At 37.9% G+C, this 15856-nt stretch overlaps 1 protein-coding gene across 1 annotated transcript in view; it reads right to left on the minus strand.

Annotated features, from left to right (window-relative positions):
* The window catches only part of SLC7A8 (solute carrier family 7 member 8), a 77833-nt gene that overhangs the window by 39661 nt on the left and 22316 nt on the right, over window positions 1-15856 (minus strand). Inside the window, exons 2-3 of the mRNA XM_003755838.4 lie at window positions 6654-6858; window positions 4917-5068 (exon numbers count right to left, since the gene is read on the minus strand). Of these exons, the coding sequence (XP_003755886.1) occupies window positions 4917-5068; window positions 6654-6858 (357 nt within the window). The remainder of the gene's footprint in view (window positions 1-4916; window positions 5069-6653; window positions 6859-15856) is intronic.

Genomic DNA, 15856 nt, shown 5'->3' on the forward strand with positions numbered 1-15856 from the left:
GAAGTGTTTGGGGTTTTTTCAATTTGAAATTTCATTCTCCCCCTCTCCCTCTCATTACATGTAAAAATAATTTTAATATTCTTACAACCAGAAGTGTTGATAAAGAGTACAAAAAAAGACCTATTCCCCTCTGCCTTTTTTTTCTCCCACCAAATACACATTCTCTGGATGGGAAAAGAGCTTTTTATTTAATTATAACGTACAATCGTTCTCTTTTCTGAAACTCTGTAGGTTGGGGAGATTTTGCTGACTCAGCAGTGAATAATCAGCTTTGACCTGAATAATGAAACAACTCCAATCAGCAGCTGTATTGCACAAATCCATCCAAGTCTGCAGTCTCCACTTCTCCCCCTCTTTACCCCTTCCCCCCCTCCCCACCCACCAAAGCACAGAAAAGCAAACCAGTTGCAGCAGGTTCCTCCCTCCCTCCCCATCTGGGGATTTCTTCCAAAGCGGCCCCAGAAGGGATACTCCATCTCAAAGGGCTCCCCCATGCAGGAGCAGTCCTAAGGTGCTGAATCTGCTGAGCACACCTCTCTTGCCTACCACACACTGCTCTTCCCAACTGGACCTTCCCCACCACACAGTAGCTCCCCCTCCCTAACTTTCAGATTTCCCTCATATTGCCCTCTTTAACAACAAACAAACAAAATCTCTTTCTTATGCTTAGAAATAGAGTTTGGAGTATATGGTTTTGGGACTTTCCCTTTCTATGATATGTGCCAGCTAACTAGTCACTTTCCTCTTTGGGTATCAGTTTTCCTCTGTAAAAATGAAAGGATGAACTTAAGGTCATAGATTTAACAGTTAGAACTGGGAAGTCATCTCATCCAATTCCTTTCCTGTTTATACCTGAGAAAGTTGAGACCTAGGAGAGAAAAATGACCCATCCCAGATCACTACATGTATTATCCTACCTTGAACCCAGATCCTTTAGTTCTAGATGTGGTGAGCATTCCCAAATACCCTTGGATCCTATTTGTATCTACTAGCCTATGTGCCAAGAATACAATAGCATAAATTCAGGTTTCCAAAGTAAATCATTCTCATAAATGGTACAATGGATAGAAAGAAAATTAATCCAAAACAAACCCAAGAGACTTTGGGCAGAAAATGTCACCTGCATCCAGAAAAAGAACTAGGGAGACTGAATGTAAATGAACATATGCTATGTTCATAAGCAATGTTCTGTTTTTTAATCTTTCCCATGGTTTTTCCTTTTTGCTCTAATTTTTCTCTCCCAACATGATTCATAAAGCAAAATATATACATAAATAAACAAATAAAATCAAAGAACCCCGTTCCCCCCCCCCCCCAGTTAAAAATCCAACCTTAGATAATTCCTAGCCATATGACCCTCAACAAGTCATGCAATTTCTTTGCTTCAGTTTCTTCAACTATAAAATGAAGATAGTAGTTTCTACCACCTGGGGTTATTGTGAGGATCAAATATGATAATATTTGTAAAGTGCTTAGCACAATAAAAGGTGCTCTATAATACTATTCTCTTCCCCTTCCCAATTCCACCTCTCTTACAACTTTCAAAAAAAATGGTAAATGCTATCAAACTCAGCTCATAATAACACAGACATTGTTAAGTAAGTCACCTCCCCATGGCAACTTAGTTCCAATCTATACTAGATATATAATGTATACAGCAAAAATTGTGAGGAACCCCATGGAAGAAGATCAAGGGGAAAGTCATTATAAACAGGTTCTTTGAAGGCAGGTTAAAGGAATTTGGGGGTACTTTCCATAAAGAGGATATTGGAGAATGGAATAAGGAATTTGTAAATAATCCCTGAAATACTGGAGGGGCTTAATAATGTTTACTTATTGATTGAGTAAGGGAAAGGGGGAAATGTTTAATAGTGGTTTAAAGTTAATAAAGGGATATTGCACAGATAGTTGTAATCAAGAGATTTCACATATATTTAGCTCTGGAAGGAAACTTTAAAGATCATTTCACTATAGGATTATGGAATGTACCTTAGAGATTATTTAGTCCAGAGTTTCTTACTTTTTTCACTAGCAACGCTTTTTCAACCAAAAAAAAAAAATTTATGTAATCTCTGGGTATATATAATAAGTATATAAACCAAACATTTATTGGTAACAAATTATAATTTCACAACCCCCACATTCAGTTACAAGACCCCATATGGTGTTGCAGCCCATAGTTTAAGAAGCTTTGATCTAGAAAGGAAGATTGGAGGTTAAGTAATTTGCCAAAGGTCAGGAAAGGAAGAATCTGAAGAGAGATCCAGCCCTTAATTCTTTTCCATTTTCTTTAGAGGAACACAGGAAAAGATTGAGTTTAAATCAAAGCATAAAAGGATTTAGGTGAACTGAAAAAAATGTTTTTTTTTTTAAATAAACCTGTGAGGCTGATAAGAAATGGGAACTAATTGGCAAGAGAGATTTTGGAATTATTCTTATTGGAAAGTAATGAAGTTGATAATTGGCCATCTGAGACCCTTTTTAGATACAACTGCACCTAAAAATCCTGGCAGATAGTCCAATTGACCTTTGGTGATCCTTCCTAGCCTATGGGTCTTGTGATAAATGCCAGAAGCCAGGCTTTAAAATTCTTTCCCTGGCTCTATTCCTAGCACTTGTCAGATCCTGGAATAGGTTGCTGACAAAGAGACTGTGAAATATACCTGTTTGGAGCTATCAAAAGCCAGAGCCCAGAAGGACTAAGAGCAATCTGGCTTGATTGTTGGGAGGACAGTGGGACACAAAGCCCAAAGAGAGTATGTACTTAATAGCCTGAGAGTAAAGTGAACTTCATGCACTTTGGAGAATGTAGGGCACAGTACCAGAGAGAGCTGAGAGTTCCTGCCTGCTGACTTGTCATTGGGAATATTCTGAAGAAACTATTTAATCACAAAGTATGTACTTGATGACCGCTTAAGGTTCCTTCCACCTCTCAGAATCCATGATACTGTCTAGTTCTAGTCTAAGATGCTTTCAGCCAATTCAGCAGGAAAGAGGAAACTGTGTGTCTGTGTGCTCACAGAAATAGCAGTCTCTAGCGTTTTGGTTGTTTTTTCAGTTTCGCCAAATAGTGATTCTGCTTAGTAGCAAAAGGCAGAAAAGTATCTCTGGCTTCCCAAGATCTCCTCCTTGGAGCTACAGGTATTGCTGACTGGTAGGCAGAATGCTTCAGGAACCCAGGTAGTGCCCAGGTAATCTGCAGGTAACTTTGTTCTCCAATGCTATCTTAACATTGTAGATCTGGAGCATATATATATATGAAAAATCCTCTAGTGGTACTGGGTATTTTCTTCCTTACCTACTGAACAGCATGCCCAGGAACATCACCAATGCCAAAGATGGCCCACCTCTTGCAAGAGCCAGTACTGACGCATGATTGAATTCACTGAGAAGAGTCAGGTCTTAGCAATTCCCTTAAATTTCCCCATCCCTTGCCAATTTGTCTGGATACTACTTCTCAATGGTTGGTATCTATAATGTAACCTATAAACCAGTCCTTGCATTAAGGGATCTAGGTAATATAGCATTAGTAAGTGTAAGCTTGTGTTGAGTACATGGTATTAGACAGGGTGGGTGGGTAGAGAATACACGTTAGCCCTGGAACTCTGGAAGTGGAGTCTTTTAAAATCAATCTCACACACACACACACACACACACACACACACACACACACACACACGAATCTGTGATTTATTCAATTCAAGTACTCCCTGTGATAAAGCAGACTGCCATCTGTCAGTTACTGCTTATTCTGTGGGACCTTTGCCCATGTCCGGCTGTAAATCTGTCATAGGAATCCACCCAAATCTGACAACCTACTCCATATCTGTATCTATTATGCATATATAATTGTTATGATAACTGCTAAGTTCTAGACTGTGATTGCTACTATAGGAATTCAGAGAAAGACCATTGTGTACTGGGCTTACATAGGAGAGGCTTCAGGAGAAATCTTAACCAACCTGAGCATTTGGTCTAGCATAGGCTAGGGGGTTCTTTAAAACACTTTCAATTATACTGCCTAAAACCAAATCATTCATTGTATCTGGAGGCTTAATATAGGTATTGCCTATTCACTCAATAACTCTGTAAGTTGCAAAGCAGGTGCTTACCATGTTAGTGATCTGAATTGCTATGGGGGTTCCCCATACCAATACAATCAATCATGGGTCCCACTTCACATCCCAAGTTGCTGTGTATGTGCGTGTAATATATACATGCACGTGTACATATACATGTGTGTACACCCATATCCAATATATGCATGTGTATCTGTAATTCTGGTTGTTTCTTTCATCTCATACTTATATAATGCTTCACATTTTTTTAAGAGCAGACTATTATTATTATGTTATTATATTATAATTATTATTATTTCTTCTGAGGACAATAGTACAAATAGGGGGCAGCGAGGTGGCGAAGTGGATAGAGCATCAGCCCTAAAGTCAGGAGGCTCAAATCTGCCCTCAGACACAACACTTCATGGCTATGTGACCTGGGCAAATCACTTAATCCCAGTTGCCTCAGGAAGAAAAAAAAAGTAGTATTCTTGTTTCCATTTCAGAGATGGAGAGATCTATGAAGTCAGGTGACTGATCTATAATCCCAGAGCAAATTAGGTACTGCTTCTCCTATATTTGGACTTTGTTCACCTAGTTGGAATGGAAACTTCTCAAGAATAGACCATATCTTATAAAGGTTTTGGATGGTGCTTTATGCAATACCTATTCATAAATTAAGGAGTAGGTAGATATGGACCCACTGCCATGAAATCTGACAAATAGGATGAGACCCACAGGAGTCCCTTGCAATACCAGCAAGTGGAATATAGGCTAAGGGAGGCAAAATAATGAGAAAGACGAGAGAGGGAGCAAAATCAGGAACACAAAGGCAGGCCCTCAAGCAAAGGTACTCACATAAGCAGACTGCAGCCAGAAGTCGCAGCCCAGACTCTGGAGGAAAACAAGTAGGGAAGAGTGGCTGTAGTACATAATTGGAGAATGTGAGAGCAATGACGGCCTGGTTGGTGGGGTAGATTACTAGTACAGCGATCCACAGCCTTAGGAACCTGGAGGGGGGAAGAGGACAAGTAATGAATTGAATAAGCCCCCTCCTTCAGGGCTAACAAAGGTACAACTTGCTCCCAAAAAAAGGAAACTGGAAAACCCGGGGGCAGCTTTTGTGGAAAGGTAGGGTGTTAGAACAGTGTCTTTTATCTTCAAATTTATGTTTATGAAGGTGCTAAATCACCAAGATGTGAGAAGCATGTCCTTTCAGGTTGTGATGTGTTTTATTAGTAATTATTAGTTACTGTTTCAGCAAGCAATAGCACAGCATTTTATTAGCACAGACTTCAGGGTTCCTCCTACCTCCCCCATCTATGTTTCTATCTCCTTGCCTTCAGGTTCATCAGTGACAGGGGGAAAAACTAAACATATTTCTTTCAGTTCTCTTTTAGATCCAAGCAAGGAGGATGTAGGCTCTGAAGGAGCTGAGAGCTCTCTGCACCCTTGTCCTTCCTAAGGACAAGTAAGGGATGGGGCTAAGCTTCTCCTGTAGATATTGCTTGGCATTTGAGGGAGAACTAGGCACACAACAGCCTTCCGCTCAGGGCAGTGAGCCTTGGTAACGTGGGAAGAGCAGGACCTGTGTTTCTTCTAGTGATGGGAAGATGACCAGTCTCATTAGTGAAGATGAATGAACAAGAACAAGAGGCTGTTTTATGTGTCTAGGGCCCTCACAGGTGGACTCCATGATGAGAGCTGTGTGGGTTTTTTTGCTCTGCTAGTAGTTTATAACTTTGAGGCGCTCTCCAGTAACACTGTGACAGAGACAAGAACCCTGTGCCTTATTCTGCAGGAACTATCGGCCTGCAGCAAATCTGAGGAGTGCCCAACATGGAGTCAAAATCCCCTTCTCTCCTCCGTGTTTCAATTGTCCAAGAAAGGACTTAATAGAAATGACTCTTACTAGACAAACTGGTCAACTGTCCCATCTTAACTAAAGTTAGGCTAATTTTGGTATGGGATTACTTGGTCTCAATTACCATTTGTCTCAAACTAACAGAAATCTATCCACCTCCTTTTACAAATACTACTTTAAAAGAACTGATGTGTGATATATATTATATTTATATAATTATATTTACATGTTTATATATTATATTTAAATAGGACATTCATCATTGAGTTCCTTTTTTTAAAAAATATTTTTTTCCTTAATTATATCTAAAACCAATTTTTAAATTTGTTTTTTAAAATTTTGGGGTTCCTGGGGCAGCTAAGTGGTGCAATGAATCTGAAGTCAGGAAGACTAGAGTTTAAATCTGGCCTCAGACATTTAACACTGCCTAGCTGTGTGATCCTGGACAAGGCACTTAACCCCAATTACCTCAAGGAACAAAAAAAAGGAAAAAGGTGGGGAGGAAATTTCCCAAATTTTCTTTCTCCCCTGCTCCATTTCTGAGAGGGTAAAGCAATCTGATATAGCTGAAATATACAACACTATCACTTAAGGAGAAGCATCTTAGTATAAGAAAAGGGGACCAACTCCATATTGTCATGTGCATGTCAGCTGAGGGACTTTTCCCAAGGAATGGTACTATTTCCATTTTCTTTTTCCCAGTTATCCAGAGCCTCAGGCAATAACCTTACCCAGCCAGGCCTCCAAAGATGTCCTTGACATAAGAGTAGTCACCTCCAGATTTAGGGATAGTAACTCCAAGTTCAGCATAACACAGTGCACCCACAGCTGTGATGAGCCCTGTTATAATCCACACAATCAAAGCAAGGCCCACAGAGCCAGAATTCTCCAGCACACCTTTTGGTGAGACAAAAATTCCTGAGCCAATGATGTTTCCTATAAGAGGAGATACAAAGGAGAAAGTCGAGTCAAATCAAGTAAACTAGCATTTATTAAGCAACTGCTACGAACCAGGTATAAAAACAATTCCTGGTGGCTAGGAGGTCACAGTCTACGGGCAAAACATTGTGCAAAACCACTATGTATAAACAAACAAGATTTATACATGTTAAATTGCAGGTAATTTCAGAGGGAATGCACTCTGGCTTTCATTGACTGGTACCAATCTAAGCCCAGTAGATTTTTCTTTTGGCCAGAAACTCAATCGAGGGTCTTTTACTCCTAGATTGATCCCTTTTATTTGTTTGTTTATTCATCCAGTCCTTCAATCATTTTTTGACTGGTAAAAAAGGTAATTTTTTTGCCTCATTTTTTTTTCTCAGCCTTGATTACTGAATGAGTATTGTCTCAGTAAAGTGGAGATCTGTTAAAAGACCTTAGCTTAAAAAGGTCAAGATCTCCCACTGCATCCAAAGCATCTCCAATCTTCCTGATCTACCTGTGGCCACTGGACCCAGATGGCTCTGGAGGGGAAGGTGAGGTAGGTGACCTTGCCCAGCCTCCCTCACTTGAACCCAATTCACTTATATATCATGGCATCCCCTCCCTGATGTCATGGCCATGGAGAAAGAAGGCCTTGGGGGTGAGGGGGTTAGGAATGGAGGAGAATAGAAAAGACCTCTCGGAGAAAGTAGGGTTTTAACTGGAACTTGAAAGGAAGTCACAGATATCACAAGGCAAAGACGAGGAGAGAGAATTTCAGGCACAGTTAGAGAAAAAGTCAGGGAAAATGCCCAAGTGTCTAGTGGAAGGAGCACCAAAGGAGATCAGGAAAGCGTGGCAAGGGGCCAGACTACAAACAGAAGATATTATATTTGATCCTGAAGATAATAGGGAGTTTACTGGAATTTATTGAATAGAAAGAGCAGAGATAATTTAAGGTCAGTTGTACTTGGCATGAATTTGGCATTTTCACCATGTAAGATTAAACTGTTTGTCATTTTCATTCCTAAATCCCATATATGGGATTAAAAAAAATTCCAATAGGGTATTGCAATTTAATAGTGTTCTCCTCACTCTAACCCCCTTCTCCACCCCACAATCTTGGTTTTCTTCTTGAATTTGTTCTGTTCCCATTCCATAATCTGGGCTCTTCTAAGGTTAGGAAGCCATAGAGTTCTGTCAGAATATATAGTAATTATATTAAAAATTGAACCAGTTCAACACCACTTTGTGAGATGCTATACTAGTGATACAAGGAGTTTACATTCTAGTGGTGGTGGTGGTGATTGAGTGAGGAGGAAGACTTTCTGCTCTCAAACAATGGTAGGGATGGGATAAGAGGAAAGAAAAAAATCTCTTCGGGCTTCTCCAGGCTCCAGAGACATACCATACTTGCCTTTCAAGAGAGCTAGGTACAAGGATGGTATAGTGGAAGGAATGGCAGGACAGCTTCTTTCCCTAGGTATTCATCCACATAACCAACAGTTTTCAAGCCCTGATCTTCCAAAGACCAAGGTTTGTCATGTGTGGTTTTTTTTTGTCTCCAAAACGTTTGACTGGATCCCTAAATGCTTCAGAAACAGCTCCAAACAAATCCAAACTATCACTACTCTTATTTTAAAAAAGGCTCCATAGAACAAATAACAAAAAACCAATTTTGAGGTTCTATCTTATACCTGTCATATTGGCAGAGTTGAGAAAAAGGAAACTGTCAAATGGGCTGTGAGGAAACGGGTATATTAATGCACTATCAAAGGAGCTTTACATTTCCAGATGTTCCAGAATTTGGAACTATGCTCTAAAAGTTTTTGTGCAGGCTTTTTGACCCAGAAATATTAATATCCCAAAAGAGATCTATACTCCAAAGAGATCAAAGTAAGAGGGCAATGGCCCAGACATATACAAATATCAGAATAGCACTGTCATGGCAAAAAACTAGAAACAAATTATGTGTCCTTTAACTAGGAAATGGCTAAATAAATTATGGTATATGGATTTGATAGAATTATTGTAACGCCTTTAAGAAAAGACAAACATTTGTTTCCGAGAAACCTAGGGAAACCTCAGATGCATAGTGAAGTAGCAAGAATCAGGAAAATAATTTGTACAATCATAACAAAAATGCCAAAGAAATTACCCTGAAAGACTTCAAAATTCTTCTCTGTGAAGGGACTAAACCTGACTTGAGAAAAACTAACAATGTACCATGCTTCTCATTTCCTGACAGAGGAGATGGGTTAGAAGCATATCAAATGTATAGTGAGATACATTTTTAGACTCAGGGAGTATGTTTTGTTTTTGTTTGAACATACTGATTATAAGCATAATCAAGCAAGTTACAAGAGTTTCTATAGGGGAAAAGTGTTGGTAGTTAGTAATGATGGATTTTTAAAAAAAAATCCACAAAAAAGAGCAGAAGAAAGTCCAGAAAAACTACAGAAAACTGACTAGCAGGTATAAGTTTCATTACTGCTCTTTAATAGACATTTAAAAAAAAACAAATGTTATAAAAGAGTTATAATTTCATGTACAATACTCTCAGGGGGTTTTAACTGAAGTGTTCATGTTTGTTAATATTTAAGGTTATAATTTTTTTTAAATGCAAACTTTTAAAAAATTCCTTAGGTGATCTCCCAGAGAGACAAAGGATCTACTCCCACTGGGAAATATGGTAAGACTTTATAAAAGAATTTATAGCAAGACAAAGACCTAAGGAACAAAGAAAAACCAGGAGATTTCAAGCGAGTTGTAGAGGTTCTTTGTAGTGGACTCAAAGTCTTTTCATATTCATTATCAATTGATAAGAGCTTTTTCTTATTCATCACCTCAATTGATCTTCAAGAGCATAGAATTTTAAGAATCAGAAGGGACTAGGATAGCCAGCCATCCAGTATAGAACATACCAGAAAAAACCACAACTGACCAGAGTGACCTGGCCCCTGCTTACAAAGCTCCCGTGAAGGGGCTCCTCTGGAGATAGCCAATTCCATTCTGGGACAGTTCTAAGTCTTGGGAAAACAAGTATTATAATTCCCATTGTACAGAAAAGGAAGCTGAATCACAGAAGAGTTAAGTGATTTCTTCCAGGTTACTTTGTTTGTTCCACTGCACCAGAAAGTTGGGGGCTTGAAAAAAGGAAGACCTAAATTCAAATCTGACCTATGTGACTCTGGGCAGTCACTTAATCTCTTAACCAATGGGATGATTAAAAAGGTTTGAGAGAAAGTTTTTGGATAATTAAATTATTTTATTAATAAGGCTAGCACATTACCAATAAAAAGACAGTCTTTTGGCAATCTCTCTTACACCAAAGACCTGCCTAATGGGGATGGGATCCCAACTTATATGCCTCTTTCAAGAGCAGGTGTTCCTGAGGAATGGCAATCAACTAAGCTTGGTTAGCACAATGAGAAGTGTGGCTTCCTTTAAAATAAAGGTCTTGGGGTACTTGACTTGGGTCACTCAAATCATGGGCAGAGAGATTCCATATCACCCATCTCAATAAGAGAAGAATCAACCTTTTCCCTAGACCTGTGAGAGCAAACAAGAACAGGAAGACACCCATTAACCCAAACTGAGGCTAGGTAAATCTACTAGAGAGATTTCCACACTATTTAGTTCCTGGATGAGGAACTAGAAAAGGGAAAAAACCTTGTTCTCCATAAAAAATTAATAATTAAATATAAGAGAGAAATATCCATTTCTCACACCAGTTTCTCCACTTGTAAAATGGAAGTAATAACAGCATCTACCTCCCAGTATTGTTATGAGGATCAAATTAGATAATTGCAAAGAGCTTAGAAGGCACTTAAAATTGCTTATTTTCTTCTTTCCCACAGATTCTGTTTTCCTCACTTGATAGGTCTCCTAAGAACTAGAAATTGCTTAGTGACCACGATCAATCTCAGTATAAATGTTGCTCCTAATACCTCCTGGTCTAAGTGAGGTTTTACCAGAGAAAGCATGGTGAAAGATAGACCTGTTTTTCCTACCTAGTTGTAAGATATACTTGTAGTGCCTTCTTCCCAGGGCTGTAATAAGGGAGATTAAATGAGATCACCTCTAAAGCATGTTGTAAACCTTAAAAGTTCTATATAACGTTGGCTATGATTACTGCCTCCTTGCTGAACAACACTATTACATATTAAAAAGAAGGAAAAATCAACTTAACAAGGTTACAAGATGGGAGAGGTTTGGCAAGCTAAGTTCATTGGGAAAAGACCTAGGGATTTGGCTAGAAATTCACCGAGTCAACATTGTTACATGGCAGCCAAGAGTCAATGTAATTTCATGTTAAGAGAGCCAGAGGAGCCTAGAAGGAAGCCATTGTCCTGTTGTATCTTGCCCTGTCAGATCACACATCTGGAAGTCTGGGTTCAAATCTAGGTACCATATTTAAGTGGTGATAGTGTGAGACTGGAGTGGATTCAAGATTTAGAAATATTTAGATTGTAGAAATTGAAACACTTCACCAAGAAAAAGCCAAATAGACTGGGGGACAGGGTGGGGAGTAAGAGGTGAAAAATTGGAACAAGAGGTTTGGCAATTGTTAATGCTGTAAAGTTACCCATGCATATAACCTATAAATAAAAGGCTATTAAATTTAAAAAAAAATTTTTTTTAAATACATCAAAAAAATTACCTAAACAGTAGGGGCTGAGAACGGCGTACCTGTTTTTTTATATGATCATTCTATATATTTGTTTTGCTTGATTGTGTTTGTTGGTTATGAATTGTTTGGTTGTTTCCTCCTTTCTCTCTATTAATTATGAGAAGGAAATGAAGGAAAGAGAATTTATAAATAATGATTCCAAAAAGAGAGGGTTATTGTAACAGTTTTAAATGTACAGAAAGCAACAAGAAAGAGCAAAGACAGTTTAGAAAGTAAAATGTAAAACTTATGATATACTGTTTGTGTGGGTGTGTGTAAATGGAGATTAATGTTTCACATAGAATCCTTATTTTGGTGTTCTTCTGTATATATGGAATTGCTTTCTCTCTTTTTGGGGGGTACTTAAATGAGGCTATGTAATGGGCCAGAATTCTGGAAAAATATACTTGAAACAAGAATTCTTACAACAAGGTGTTAACTCAGTGGAATTGATAAGACAATGGTTATCTAGTTTAGCATGGTGATTCATAGTTCTCAAGTTCAGTATGATTGAATTAATCTAACAATAAATAATGGTTCCCTAGTTATATAATGATTGGCTTATACTCAGTATGACGAATAGATTTCATTGTAAGAGTATTTAAGAGGTCAGAGTCAGATCTAGAGACAGACTCAGAGAAGACAGAGGACTGGAGACTGGAGCACAAGCTCTCAGACTGAGACAGACTTCAAGACAGAGCCCATCATCTTGGTGGTCCTCCTGCTTCTTCCACAGAAACCAAGACACATTGTGGAGGACCTCCAGAAAGCTAGTTGAGCCCCAGGTGAAGGAGACAGTCTGTGTAGGAGACTATTAATAAAGACTTTTGAACTTTAAAAAAAAAAAGAAAAGAAAAATCCAAATAGAGTTGGACATGACTCAAAAATGACCAAATAATAAAAACATGTTGGCAGCAAATGCTTGACAACTGGTTCTCCAGAAAAACATGTGCCCACAAAACACTTATAAATTTAATCTACATTATTAACATTTTCCCATTATTTTCCTAAATCTAAACAATCAACAAAATAATAAATCAAGTCCTGATTTAGTGTTTGCCAGTTTCTGAGAGGTAAAATTGCTTTATACTGAAATTTCAATAACCAGTTTTCTCCCATTGGTTCAAGTTGGCTCCAGCACAATAATGCTTATATGAACACATATTTTTCCCCCTGTTCCTTGAGGACATGGATTATTTCGATTTTGTCTTAGTATTCCTACATCTAGCATAGTGCCTGGTATAAAGTGGTTGCATAACAAATGCTTCGAGTTGATTAAAAGAGATCATGGGAATGAGGCAAGATCATTATCTTCTTTTCTAAGAAAGATTAGACTTGCATGCAATGATTGGAAGTTACAGCAAAACATCAGCTAGATATAAAGAAAAAAATTCCGGTCAACTAGTTACCCAAGAGAGGGTATCTCAATCTCCAGAAACAGCAGGTTCCTTCCCACTAGAGGTCTGCAAGCAGATGTTGGATGAGGACCACTTGGTAATTTTGTAGAAGCAACTTCCATTCAGGTACAATGTGGACTACAGCCCTTCTGAAGTACCTTCCAGTGACCAGGTTTGTGATTCTTCTTAAAATGGAGGCATAGGCATGTTATCCAAACTCAACAAAACTTCATTGGCTCTCTAGTACCATCATCCCTCTAGGATGAAAACAGCAACTAAAATCTCATTTTCTTCAAGAAGCTTTTCCTAGCTCTTTTTAAAGTTAATGGCTTACTGAGAATGTCCTCCATCTACTCTAAATAAATCTTCTATGTGCATAGTGATTTCTCTCCTTCATTAGAATGTGGGACAGGTACTGGTTTGAGGATTTTTTTTTTTTTGTCTTTGATTCCCCAGCAATTTAGCACAATGTCTATTAACATAGTAATTACTTTATAAACATTTCTTTTTACTAAGTGACTAAACAATATATTCAAGAGAAATTGTTTAAAACTAAAATATTAGAAATAAATGTCTCCAAATGAAATTTGCCATTGTTCTTGGAAAAACAGCCCATAATATTTCAATTTCTATCCCTATCTCCTCCTGGTAGTTTGAGATTAATGTTAGAATAGACTAGGTGAATGAGGCAGAGGAATTTAAGGTTGATTGCCATTTTAAAATCTAATCCAAAAAACAATGAATCTACTAGCCAATGCAAACTTTAGCTTAATCCTAATCTGAAACTTTCACTTCTAAATCTCTGCCTAATTTTCATAGTTTCAGACTGTGCTTCTTAAGACCTGGGACCTCTAATACAACCAGAGGGAAATTAGAGATAGTTCCTTTTCTGCTTCCTTTGGGCTCCAGAATACACTGTCCTTTTGGACACCAAAAATGCTAATACTGCAGTGTAAGATCAATACTGAGTCAGTAGACAGAGTCCACTTAAGAATGACTTCTAATGGAATTGAAATTCAACCATGGGGAGGAGCAGAAAAGGTGTGCATTTCTCTCTCACTCTATCTGGGGCTTTCTTTCTTTGATGGTCACAGCCCATTCATCTGAACCATTAGTTTGGTGCTACTGCCCAGAAACTCAAATAAAGCAAGAGAACTTGCTGCCCCTGTTAGGAGTTTATGAAAACGAAGCTGTTCCCTTTTCTCTCTAAAAATTCTCTAGATTTACTTTCACAACTCTCTACGTTACTACATTAGTATAAAAAAGTAGCCATTAATAGTCTCTTCCTAGCTCAGTTAAACTACTAAAATAATTTCTGACTGATAAATGTTCAATGTCTTCTTCACTGGCCAATGGAGGTAACAAAGTACTTGGAGGAGAGCAAATAAGGGACTTTAGGGTTGCTGTCATGGCTGAAACATGATAGTAAAACTCCTTGTCTTGGCAAGATTTTATCAGGTGAGTGACCTATAGGGCATTTCAAGGCAGTAAGAGAAAAAGTAATTGAACCAGGGATTATAAAAGTAGCTCAAGAGGTTGGAAAAGCAATCAATGCAGGAAGAAAAACAAAGTTTGACTTTGGTCCTTAAGATGCAGAAAAAGGAGGAGCAGTAAGCCAAAGTATTTCTCTTGAGTCAGGAGTATTTTTTTTTTTTTTTTTTTTTTGCTAAGGGCAAACATGGAAGGTAGGTGCTGTTTAAAAAAATCTGATTCTCTGGAATGAGATTCATTAGAAATCCAAAGGTTCATGGGAGATAAACAGCAGAATCAGAATTCTCTTCTCTTGATATTTTTTGGATTGTTCCAGATCACTAAAATGTTGAGAAAAATGCTTCTAACCTCCAAACCTTCTAAACCTTATTTGGGTAGCATATCCTACCTTTTTAATCAGGGATATCAAAGGTTTTGAATTATCTGAAAGACTAAAACAAAGGTCTACATCTTATCGAAATTTGAAGGACAAAGTTAAAATCTAGGGTCAAAGTAGGAAAGTCATAATCTTGAGATATTTCACCCAGATAATCAGATTCAGTTTAGGTTTCCTCAAGCATTGGAAAATCTAAAGCCAAGGAAAGAAGGAGACTATAGTCCAATTCATCCACTAAGTAACAGAACAGCATATCTGGTCCCTCAGCTAGAAAGACCAGAGTTCAAATTTTGCCTCTCATACTTACTAGATACTTACGTGTTATGAAAAAAATTAGTACTATATTAATCAGCAATTATTGTAGTATTAGAGGCACTAGGAGAGAAAACTTTTGACAGAGGGACTTTTCCCCCTTTTTCGGTCCAATACAATAATTGTGGGATCTGAATGACCTATACTGCCTCCATCTTGTGACTCAATTCAAAGATATAGCTCAGTTCCCTTTCTATTCATTTATGGGTCTAGTCCCATTTCCACCTTATGAGAAAACTTCTAAAAACAATTTTGTGAATTGTGAGAAAACTTTGAATTGTTTGAACACAATCCAGTGTGTCTGAGAGGCAGGACAACCTCTAATGATTGCTTAAAGACCTTTAACTAAGGATTTAGGGTATGCTGACCAGAAACTCACTCAGATCTGAATACTGATATCTAATGATGAAAAATCTCCTTAGGTCTTATCTGAAAAGTGGCCCTATACTAGTCAATCAGTTATTGTTTCCATGTTCCTTTAAATGAATACATCCACAAGCAGAGAGTGGGGCATCTTTTTTCTCATTCCTGAGAATTGCACCTGTTTGCTCTCCCTCCTCCCAATTTGGAAAGCCTCTAATCTTACCTCCAATTTTAAAAAATTATCCTTTATCCTTTTTTTTTTTTTTAAATCAATTGGTCTTATTTGATTCTTTTTAATACATAAAAATGTTTTATGTTATATTCAGGGTCTTTGGACTGACTGGAATCCATCCACTTATTATACTTATTTTGATAATAAATCATATAACTTCTATTTTTTAA

This window comes from Sarcophilus harrisii, chromosome 2 (genome assembly GCF_902635505.1).
Source record: "Sarcophilus harrisii chromosome 2, mSarHar1.11, whole genome shotgun sequence".
NCBI classification, from domain to species: Eukaryota; Metazoa; Chordata; class Mammalia; order Dasyuromorphia; family Dasyuridae; genus Sarcophilus; species Sarcophilus harrisii.